General features: G+C 39.0%; 1 protein-coding gene across 2 annotated transcripts in view; it reads right to left on the bottom strand.

Annotated features, from left to right (window-relative positions):
• The window catches only part of LOC126284632 (Fanconi anemia group D2 protein), a 199,848-nt gene that overhangs the window by 10,984 nt on the left and 176,355 nt on the right, over window positions 1–12,509 (bottom strand). For both annotated transcript variants that reach the window (XM_049983707.1, XM_049983708.1), the window contains exons 21-24: window positions 10,314–10,548; window positions 6,509–6,695; window positions 6,264–6,413; window positions 886–1,053 (exon numbers count right to left, since the gene is read on the bottom strand). In XM_049983707.1, the coding sequence (XP_049839664.1) occupies window positions 886–1,053; window positions 6,264–6,413; window positions 6,509–6,695; window positions 10,314–10,548 (740 nt within the window). The remainder of the gene's footprint in view (window positions 1–885; window positions 1,054–6,263; window positions 6,414–6,508; window positions 6,696–10,313; window positions 10,549–12,509) is intronic.

Genomic DNA, 12,509 nt, shown 5'->3' with positions numbered 1-12,509 from the left:
TCATTTCCAGTAAAAGATACCACAACAATTTACTCTAAATTGCATGGAGAATTATTAAACAGAATGCATCTGCATATAGAATAATAGAAATCTTCACAAAGGAGCATCTGATTCTCAAACTTCCATAAAAATTGATTCTTTTGTAGCAGCAGTGAAATAGAAGAGGAGTTCAAAGATTTATGAGATAAGTGAGTAGCCAGCTGATGCTCATGAACTCCTGACACAAGAAATTTACAATATTTATATAGGAAAAGAACGTTCTTCATTCTTGATATACTTCTTCATCTAGTTCATTAGTAGTTTAAATCACACAGTTTTTCCAGTATGTTGGTGTAACTCTCCCCCCCCCCCCCCCCCCCCACCCCCCCCCCCCCCCCCCTCCTCAGGTCCTCCTTTTCTACACACACACACTCCATCTGGACAAGGAACCACTTCTGATGAAATGTGAAATGAAATACTCATTTAAAAACCTCTGCTTCTTTCCTTAAGACTTCTCTAATATTGTCTGAAAAGTGTGACCACTATTTGTACAATTAATTCTGTGAGTAACTTGCACACTGAAGAGGAAGTAATTGGCAGCAGTTAGTTTCTGTTTGTATGAAACAATGGTAGAAAAATGCTACTAAAATATTTACTCGTAACATTTTAACAGGTTATATCCATGTCTTTTTTTTTTTTTTTTTAGTTTCTTTGGTCTTTGACCATCGATCTTTTATTTTTGGAGGATCTTACACAGTTATTAACAGCAGTTTTCTATGTAAAAAATGGGAAATAGTGTGTGAAACAAAACATAGGACAGTGAGTTTAAAATCAGATGGAACGAAAGAGCAAATTTTAAATAGGAGATGAGAACTGTAGTAATAAAAAGAAATGTTCAGTGATTACCTGTGACGAGATAACTTCTCCTTGCAAATTTCGATTGCGGAGGTTGCCTGCTGTGAAAGCCCCAATGCAACCATTGGCAGCTAGAACACTTTTCACCTGCACTCTCAGCTGTTCCAATGTTAGCCTCAAGCGTGGTACAAATTTTGTTACAGCTACATTTTTTTGTTCCTAGAGAATAAAAAAAACTTTCATTTTACCAATGGGTGTGAAAATAATAATACAAAGGATTCATAAAAAATGTATTCTTAACAGAACACTTGAGCCTGAGCTGGTAAATTCTTTATATATGATACTTAACATGATTAAACATGGAAACTGTTTGTTGTTGTATGTGCACAATACTGCATTGGTTAGAAATAATCAAAATATTATGTTGGGTTGATATAAGTGTATGTGAATTCTAGAGGACCTCACAACAAGTAGGTTCACCCTTTGGTCTGAGTGACTTGTGCCTCTCCTTCCTAGCCTTCCCCAATATACCCCTCTTTCCTCCCCAGGGAAGGGATAATCGTTCTGAAAACTATGTTAGTTTTTGTATGTGTACATTGACAATATTGCAATTTTGTCTCCTGGAGGGAAGAATTTTTCTGCCATCCTATCTCCTTAAATTTTATAGTTTTATCAACAGAATTTACTTTATGATATTTGTTTATACAGCTGTGTTTTAATATTAGAACAACCAATTTTGATCGATACATTGAAGCCTCTATCATTATTTGCATTAAAAAGGAGGTAAAAATCCCACTTTATATGGTCAAAAGAAAACTGGAGCTGTCACATGTGGAAGCCTGACTTATCAAGCACTCCCTTATTTACGAAGCTCTCCCAGAATTTATACCTCCACATAGTATTCCATGCCATATGCAAAAGCAAACATCTACTATGTGCTTTCTGCATGAAAAAGTTTGTCTTAATTATCTGAAACCACACAAGAAACCCAAGGTTTTTTTTTGTTTATACAGGGTGTTACAAAAAGGTACCGCCAAACTTTCAGGAAACATTCCTCACACACAAAGAAAGAAAATATGTTATGTGGACAAGTGTCCGGAAACGCTTACTTTCCATGTCAGAGCTCATTTTATTACTTCTCTTCAAATCACATTAATCATGGAATGGAAACACACAGCAACAGAACGTACCAGCATCACTTCAAACACTTTGTTACAGGAAATGTTCAAAATGTCCTCCGTTAGCGAGGATACATGCATCCACCCCCCGTCGCATGGAATCCCTGATGCGCTGATGCAGCCCTGGAGAATGCTGTATTGTATCACAGCTGTCCACAATACAAGCACGAAGAGTCTCTACATTTGATACCGGGGTTGCGTAGACAAGAGCTTTAAAATGCCCCCATAAATGAAAGTCAAGAGGGTTGAGGTCAGGAGAGAGTGGAGGCCATGGAATTGGTCTGCCTCTACCAATCCATCGGTCACCGAATCTGTTGTTGAGAAGCGTACAAACACTTCGACTGAAATGTGCAGGAGCTCCATCGTGCTTGAACCACATGTTGTGTCGTACTTGTAAAGGCAGGCAGCACAGGAAGATTATCGTGTATGAAACCATGGCGCTGAATCGTGGAAGTACAGTACATACTGACGAAACTAAAATGAGCTCTAACATGGAAATTAAGCATTTCCGGACACATGTCCGCTTAACATCTCTTCTTTATTTGTGTGTGAGGAATGTTTCCTGAAAGTTTGGCCGTACTTTTTGTAACACCCTGTATAAGACAAATTAGGTGGCAGTTCACCATCCTCCTTAAGGATGAAAAACTGAGGTGCGCTGATTAATAGTGATAAGATTGGTACTGCTCAACCTCCAACAACACCATCCATTATACTAAAGCACTGTTGCAGCCTCTGTCTAACGCATCAGTAGCACGTTAGAAGTGAGTATTAAACATGTGTTAACTTGTTAATCATGACTACATTCTATCTCTTTTACACAGCTAAAGAAACTTCAAATTATTGAAGAAGCAGAAAACGTTGGAAACCACACAGAGGGAAGAAAGTACAATGTGAATGAGGATTGTACTTGTGACTAGTGAAAAAACAAAATGAGGCTTCAAGAAACAAACTGTAATTGCCCAGTATTTCGTGATCAAAAAGTGAAGCATCTGGACCTACAAATACAGGCTCTGTGATTACCTAGATAAGAAGCAACAAAATGGATATGCAGTGACTAGTGAACTGTGTGAACTCAAAGCACTGGCTTTAGCCAAGAACTAGGAATCACCAGTTTCAAAGCTAGTTGGGGCTGGCTATCAAGATATTTCAATTGATATGGATTAGGATTCCAGAGGAAAACTACCATCGCTCAGTGACTCCCGGGTGATTACAAGGAAAAAGTAATGAATTATCATCACTATGTGATAAATTTGCACCACAAATATTCCTACACAGTATCACAAATTGGTAATACAGATCAAATGCCAGTCTATTTTGAGAATGAACGAAAAAGGGAAATTCAGAATCATGATATGAACTGGGAGGAATGAGAAGCAAAGGTGAACAGTGATGTTGCATGTAGCTGCAGGTGAATGAAAAACTATTTCAAAACTATCACTTAAAGGCATAATGGTCAGAGTGAATCCAAAAGAGTGGATGGTTGTAGTTGACTGGGTGATGCATGTTTGGCATCATCATCCTGGTGCATCACTGAATTTATGTAACATGTTGATCCTGGACACCTTCACTGAGCACACAGCTGATGAAGTGAGACACATGTTACAAAAAGGGAAAACTGACTTGGTCATTATCCATGGAGGGCTAACATCCATCCATCCTAACTAGAGGTGTATATAAATTGGCCATTCAAAGCAGCACTTAAACAACAATAATGCAACAGACGGCTCATGAAAACACAGCTTCATGCAGAGTGGAAATCTCAAGCGGCCAGACTTATGAATGGGTGAAATGTGCATGGAATTCCTGTCTGTTACCACTGGTGGGATAATCCTTCAAAAAAATGTGATATCACAAATTCGCTGGATGGAACAGAGGACAACACCCAGAAGGGAGATGTTGATGACAACAGTGACTCTTCCACTACTGAAGATGATAAAGGGATGATGAATAAAATCATTATGTCAGAATCAAGTTTTTCTTGTAAATAAAACGCAAATTACAGCCAATGGTTCATTTTTCCCCCTCCCTTACAATTAGGGTGCAAGGATTATTCAACAGTGAAGGTTATTCATATTTATATGGTAATGATGTTTTATATTATATATCCACAAACTCTGCTCTATTTGTTATCATGCCTTTTCCCCTTCAACAGCTTCATACTTCTCTGTGCCGCTTGCTTCTGTTAAGTTTATGGGCCTATGTACTCTCCTCCACATGTTTACTACACCTGCCTACAGTTGGGTGAGCTCTCACTGCCACTGTATTCCTATCACCTTTCCTCCTCCTGTCCTTGCCTCACAATAGCACTCACATCTACCTGTCTCTTGTTTCTTCCATATTGACACCACAAGAAAAGGAGAAAATGATGAGATGCTGTCAAGAACAGACTGTATCTAATTTGTTTTACAATGACTGTAAGGTACAAATGATTTAAAGATGTAATAGACTTACTTCTAAAATTAAATTGAAGCTTTAGCCGTGGGAAGCGACCTCCAAGTTTTGTCTGCTACTGCGAGGCGATGTGCAAATGAACTATGTGCTGAACTCAAAATTCTATTATAAATTCCCTCAATGAGATTCTTATGCACTTAGTGACATCTGCCAATGGAATCCCGGCCTCTGCTGAGGAATTGGATTAGGTGAGGTTGCTTGCCTCATAGAAAGTAGTTATGCATGTAAATTATTAACATCAAGTTAACCCCGCCAATATGTTTGACTTGGTTTTAGGAAAGGGTTGATGTGACAATATATGTGCAGTCTGAAATGTCAGCAAAGATAATCAGATTTATTCCATTTGACAGTTGTATATACTAACAAATTTAATAACTGAGGTGATGCCTCTTGAGTGTGGACAGATAAAGAGAAAGGAATATAACACGAATCTATAATTATAAAGCCTAGCAATGTGGATTGGCACCTCTCCTTAGCTGAATGAGAGCACAAGATTCTACGCCGCGTTCCTTCCATCAGTATCAAATCACAGAAATAACACGAGAATGTGCTGCAATGCTCAAGGGATATCAAATAAATTTTTCTTGTGGTTCCAATGATTGTCCAATAATGAAAGGACACACAAATTATTCAAATGCTGGAGGGCAACTGTCTCCAATTTCAAAACAACTTACATTTAGATGCTGCATATCAGACATATTTCTTTCTTTTATCCCACCACAAACATTTACTGATTGGTAGGATTGATAGCTATTCTTTTTTTGGGGGGAGGGGGGGAGGAGATACTGTGTCTAGTGAATCGCAGTGAGACATCATTGAGGTAGTTTTGTGAAGCAGTAGCAGTGTATTGCTAAATTTTTAGAAAAGGCAAGTGAAGCTGCAGTGATAATTTTGTCTGGTTTTGTGTAGGGTTAAGAATATAAATTCTTTAAAATTGTTGAAGAAGGGCATGGGAGCTAAAAATGTTACATTACAGTCAATAAGGAAGACTTAGCTGAAGAGAAAGAGAATGCTTGAAGTTACGTCAAGGATATGCAGAGACTCAGTCGAAATGTTCAGATATTAAGAAGGGAAACAAGAGAACTGGGTGGGCACTTTACAAGTGGAGGCTTAACATTATAAATTTGATAATGTTCTCATTGAGATCAAGCAACATGTTAGTCAGTACGTTGGCCAAAAATGGACTTCTACATCCACACCGTACTCTGCAAGCCACCTAACTGTGTGTGGCGGTGGGTAATTTAGATATCACTACCTAATGCCCTCTTCCCCTGTTCCCCTCGCAAACGCCAGATGGGACTACGTGGTGACAGAGGCAGAGATCACATCACTGTTTGGTTTGAATCTGAAATATCATTGCAGGGTAACAAAGGCAAATCAATAAACATTTATCATGTTCTGCATTGGGGAAAAAAAGGAACTTGTGCAATATTAATTTCCTTATAGTCACACTTACTATCTGGCTTTCACAAATGGTATGCTTAACACTAAAGATCACAACACAAAAAATACTTAAAACTGAGGAAATTAAATGTCTCAATTTATTAGTGCTTGCTTCTGTGGATGTGAACTAGATATAATTCAAATTATTTGCTCTGTGCAATGAGTACTAAAATTTCTCTCTCAGCACTCACAGGTTAGTTTTATTTACTTCAATGTGATTCCTGTTTACAGCCACTGAAAAAATGTTTGCTGTTTAATCCTATAATAACAATTTTCGAATGCAATATACATCAATTACCAATCTGAAAAACAGTTTCTCCAAATGTTGCATGCTTTGCAATTATTTACAATGCGTACCTTTGTATAGAAACAGAGATTATGTAAAAACCGATTATATTTTTGCAAATCTTTCAGCAGCAATATGACTTCCTCTCGTTTGTCTCTGAGAAAAGCATCCATCAGTCTGATACCACTGTTAAGAAACAGTTTTAGCAGTTGCTGGGACATCTGCAGAAAATTTACTTGTAAGTTGCAAAATCATAATACACTTTGACTCTAAAATACCATAACTTAAATAATGAACTGAGATTGGAATAAATTACCCTAATTACAGCACTCAAAGTTCCTCCACTATGAATTTTAACAATGGCCTCAAATTCTGGCAAGAAGTCAACTATAAGCCTCCAAACTTTGAACTGCTTTTCACTGCTGGACATACTATTAAAAGCATCTTCAGCTCCCTCCAGCAGGCATTTGAATAGCTGAACAAAGAGAACACTGAAGTTTGATCTGGAAAAGGATGATAATGATGATAATAATAATAATAATAATAATAATAACTATCTATTTTACTACTTGAATAATAATGTCAATGAATATAATATGAAACTGAACTTATCTCGAAACTTCTTAGCAGGTTAAAACTGTGTGTTGGACCACAACTTGACCCCAAAACATTGTCGTATGAGAATAATTCTATCCGCTGAAGAACCAAGTCACTACTCATGACCCAACCTAACATCTTTGCTATTGCTAATATATCTCTCCTACTTTCCAAACTTCACACAAATTCTACTACATACCTTGTGGCTCTAGCACTCCTGGAAGAGAGGAACAGCAGAGTCAAACCACTCATTTTGGGAACAATGACTTAGGCTGTGGCTACACCATTTCTCTGCAACTCCTTTCTTCCAAGATAGCTAGTGCCACAACATATGCAGGAGAACTTCTGTGAAGTCTCAAAAAACAGGAGAGAGGTAATATCAGAAATAAAGCTGTAAGGATGGATTATGAGCTGCACCTGGATTGCTCAGCCTGTAAGAGCACTGCTGGCAAAAGGCCAGTTTCCAGGCTCAAGTCATAGTCCAGCATAGTTTTGATCTGCTTGGAAGTTTCAAAACAGTGCACACTCCCCTGCAAACTGAAAGATTTATTCTGTGAACTTAGATTTTTTATAAGTAAACAATTAATTGTTTGAGCATTGTGTCAACATAGTTAAGTATCAACACATCTAATTTGTAACTAGTTATAAATGCATGTTTAAGAAAACATAACATGTGAATTACAATTAACTGATATTCATGAGACTGATATGGTGCTAAGCAGCAGACAGGCATATAAAAAGGTGGAGAACTGGTTATCTTTTAGACTACACCTCCGTAACAGCTAACAAACACACATACTGCAACTATCATCTGCCTAATTTGCCATTTGACATCAGGTGTCAATGTCATGAGACAACAATGAATTGGCATAAGAATCATTTTAGCAACGATACAGGCTGCAAGCAGGGAAATTGTTACGTAAGTGTTTTTGAAAATGAGCAGCTAATTATGGGCCGGTAACCGAGAACCAGCATCTCAGAAATAGTAAAGGTGATTGGCCGTTCATATGCAATGTGTGAGTAGTAGAAAGTGGATGAAGGCTGGGAAAACCATCAGCAGACAACAAGGTGTCAGATGTCCACACCACATCACAAGATGCAGAGATCGGAGGCTTGCCTTCTCAGTAAAGCAGGATTAGGCAATTATATATGGCAGATCTGATGACAGACTACAATGCTGGTTCAGGCAAAAGTGTTTTGGAGAACACCAGTCAATGCACTTTGGGGTTCCACAGCAAATAACCTCCATGTGTTTCCATGTTGACCCAGTGACGTCCATTACGATTGCAGTCAGCATCAGATCAAAAAGGTTGGAAAATTGATCAATGGAAATGTTGCCTCATCATATGAATCACATTTCTTGTCCAGATGTGCCATCATACAGGAGAAGATTGCTCAAAAGGCGAAGAGTTGCTCAAAAGAAGCACCACACCATGGACACAGGCAGCTCATGGTGGTATTTTGCTTCGGGGTATGTTCACCTGGGCATCCGTGAGACTTATGGTAGTAATCACGGGCACCACGACACCTTTGGAACACTACTGGGTACCAGCTCTGTGCCCACAAGGATAGTATTTTATGGAAACTGGGCAATCAGTGCAAATATATCTGGTGTTACATATCTTGGAAACCAACCAAGGATGTATTGAATCCCTACCACACAGATCTGCTGCTGTACTGTGTTCTGAAAGCAGACCAACATGCTGTTAAGCACGTGATCATTATGTTGGGTAAATAACCTTCAGGCTGAAAGATGTAACAGTTTGCTGGCCTACCCTGAGCATAACTCAGGCCACAGCGCTGTTTACAAAAGACCGTGCCCAAGTACAGCTTGGGCCGCATTTTTCTCAATGCATGAGCCAACCACCACTTGAAAACTAGACTCATTTAGTATGAGAACAATGTACGAACATCTTGCTATGCAGCCCATGACAGGCTCTGCCTCCTGTTGTCAATTTCTAAAATTATTTCAAAAGAAACATTAGTTAACGTAACAGTTGCTGCCACAAATGGCTGAACCCATATGTGATTACACTGACAAAATTCTGTGTGTGTGTGTGTGTGTGTGTGTGTGTCTACTGCTGACAAAGGCCTTATTGGCCGAAAGCTATAATTGTGTGAATCTTTTTGTTGAGCCTATCGCGACTCAGCATCTCCACTATATGGTGTAGCAACTTTCATTCTCTGGTATTGTTTAAGATACATTAATTACATTTGTCAGGACCACTTTCAATAATAGGATTTAGGGACGGTTTTCTCAGCCCTGAGGCCTCCTAAAGTGGCTGGCCTTCAAATGGTTAAACCCTTCTGCTCAAAGAAAAGGGATGAGCAATTTGAACTGTAGAGATATTCCACCGACTATTATGTAATTCCCTTTCACTTCCATAATTGTTTCTTTGAAGTATAGGTTGAACAGCAGGGGATAAAGTCTCGCTGCCTTACACCATTTTTAATACAAGTGCTTTGTTATTGTTCCCGCTCAGTTCCTGTCAACAGTGTAAATGACCTACCTTATGATAGGGCTGATGCCTATTGTTCTGGGGATTTCAAATATCTTGCACAATTTGATACTGTCGTTTTTTCTGCTCTTTTTTTTTTTTTTTTTTTCCTCTATTATCGAGTGCAATGTCAGAACTGTCTCGCTGCGATCTTATACTTCCTTAAAGCCAAACAGATCATTATCTAACAGAACCTCAATTTCCTTTTCCATTCTTTTGTATATTATTCTTGTCAGCCACTTTGATCCATGAGTTGAAAAGCTGTTTGTGCAATAGTTACTGCATTCATCTGCTTTTGTGACCTTCAGGGTTGCGTGGTTCATATTTTGAGTAGGTACATGAAAAAGAAGCTTAACATTTATTCCCAGCTCCTGAACTTGAGTATGTTTTCAGCACACACAGATATTGTGTAGAGATACAATCTCTAAACACTGACACTCGACAAAAAGTACTACAAGAGATGTACTGTTCATCTGAGTGGCATACCTGTATGTTCTGAAAGAAAACAGGCCAAGTTTGAAAGCTGAAGCTATAACATACAATTTCTCATTTACTTGTGTATCTACTGCTCAATGCATCCTGTGTTGGAGAGTGGCTGCCTTTACTCATACCACTGTTTGTATTCCATCCATGATTATCCTCACCACACAAGACAATCACATTAGCTAATTATTTACGGCTCTGACAAAATTCTGTCGGTTTTCTTATGAAATTTAACTGTAATGAAGTGTTGAGGGCTCACCCTTACTGCATGGTGTTCATCTATAATGGTTCAAATGGCTCTGAGCACTGGGACTTAACTTATAAGGTCATCAGTCCCCTAGAACTTAGAACTACTTAAACCTAACTAACCTAAGGACATCACACACATCCATGCCCGAAGCAGGATTCGAACCTGCGGTCGCGCGGTTCCAGACTGTAGTGCCTAGAACTGCTCGGCCACTCTGGCCGGCCATCTATAATGCTAACATATATTTGACAATAACAATTGTAACTCTCAACAACTTTTTTCTGAAGTGTACCTACTTATTAACAGTGGGAAAAACTTGTAGGCTCCAGTTGTTATTTCCATTGTTAGTATGCTGTTCAATTTCTTCTCTTACTTCTGACAGGGTATCTCTTAGGAACTGAAGTTTATCTGAGGAACATGAAATGTAGCTACTGAGGAGGATGCGTAAGCCACGTCCACATGCTGCTCCTGTCTCAGGACTTCCTGTCTCTGTAAACCACGGCCTGTTCAGGAATGCACGGCATACCTCCGCTGTAAATGTAAAGCAACATTAAGAAAATGGTTTTCTGCATCTGACTTTTCACAGTTTTGTTCATTTGATTTCTTTATTCACTTCTTTACTGTAATTTGAGCAATGTCATCTATACTACTATATAAAGACAAGTCGTCGTTAATATGTAAAGATAAAACCTCATTTAATGTTGTTTCCAAATATCTCAAAAAGTTCTTGAACAGTTCGCTTCAGATTTTTACACACTACTCTACTAAACATTCAGATGGACACAGGCTGTATATATATATATATAAGCATACAAAGGGGAAACATTGTTAGTAAAATTCTTCAAAGTTATTGACCGATTTACTCCAAATTTTTACACAATAAACTAATAAACATTTGGACTGCCATAGGCTACATATTTTTTTAAAACAACAATGTCCAAGTTTGCTGTTAAAGCTGATTGTGAAAAAGAAAATTCTGTGCTGAGATGTGCTGTGGCAAGATGTGGTTTCATGTTCTTTCTCGTAGCCAGTTTTAACTACTATAGCAAGGCATGTAAGCCATTAGATAAATTGTTTCTTGTGCATTTATACTTTCTCCTTATTTGTAGTTTTAAACAAAATTTTTGTACACAACAATATGCTTTTCTGTTTTCTTCCACATAGTCAGTTTTACAGAAAAGAGGAAGTTCTATTTGTGATTTATCAACTGATGATTAGAATACTACTACAGAATCTGAACTGTCTTAAAGTTTATAATCCTATCCATGTGAAGAAATGATTTCAATTCACAATCTAGAATCTAGTACTAATTAGCAATAACAATAAATAAGGCTCAAGGTCAGAGAGGAGAGAAAAGGAGATGGACGGGTGGGGAGGGGGGGGGGGGGGGGGGGGAGATATTGGCATTAGTACATCCACTACATAAAAAAGGAAAGAAAACTGATCCTAACAATTACAGAGGGAATTATCTCTTACCAGTGACAAATAAGGAAGAGCCAATGTAACTTGTACACCTGCCTAATATCATGTAGACCCTCCGCGATCACGCAGAAGTGCTGCAACACAATGTGGCATAGACTCGACTAATGTCTGAAGTAGTGCCAGAGGGAACTGACACCATGACTCTTCATGGCTGTCCATAAATCTGTAAGAGAATGAGGGGGTGGATATTTCTTCTGCAAGCACCTTGCAAGGCGTCCCAGATACGCTCAATAATGTTCATGTCGGGGGAGTTTGGTGGCCAGCGGAAGTGTTTAAACTCAGAAGAGTGTTCCTGGAGCCACTCTGTAGCAATTCTGGACATGTGGAGTGTCGTATTGTCCTGCTGGAATTGCCCAAGTCTGGTGGAATGCACAAGGGACGTGAATGGATGCACGTGGTAAGACAAGGCGCATACATGCAGGTCACCTGTCGAGAGTCATAGCTAGAAGTATCAGGTGTCCTGTATCAATCCAACTGCACACACCGCACACCATTACAGAGTCCATGGATTCATGAGGTTGTCTCCATACCCGTACACGTACATCTACTCGATACAGTTTGGAACAAGACTCATCCAACCAGGCAACATGTTTCCGGTCATTAACAGTCCAATTTCAGTGTTGACAGGCCCAGGAAAGGCATACAGTTTTGTGTCATGCATCAATCAAGGGTACAAGAATGGGCCTTCGGGTCCAAAAACCTACATCGATGATGTTTTGTTGAATTGTTTGCACACTGCACTTATTGATGGCCCAGCATTGAAACCTGCAGCAATTTGTGGAAGGGCTGCACATCTGTCATGTTGAAAAATTCTCTTCAGTCATCGTCGGTCCTGTTCGTGCAGGATCTTTTTCTGGCTGCAGCGATGTCAGAGATTTTATGTTTTACCAGATTCCTGATATTCACAGTGCACTCGTGAGATGGTCATATGGGAAAATCCCCACTTCACTGCCACTTCGGAGATGCTGTGTCCCATCGCTCATTCAAACTCACTTAAATCTTGACAACCT

This window comes from Schistocerca gregaria, chromosome 8 (genome assembly GCF_023897955.1).
Source record: "Schistocerca gregaria isolate iqSchGreg1 chromosome 8, iqSchGreg1.2, whole genome shotgun sequence".
In the NCBI taxonomy this organism is placed as follows: domain Eukaryota; kingdom Metazoa; phylum Arthropoda; class Insecta; order Orthoptera; family Acrididae; genus Schistocerca; species Schistocerca gregaria.
This window is presented reverse-complemented; position numbering and strand designations above follow the sequence as displayed.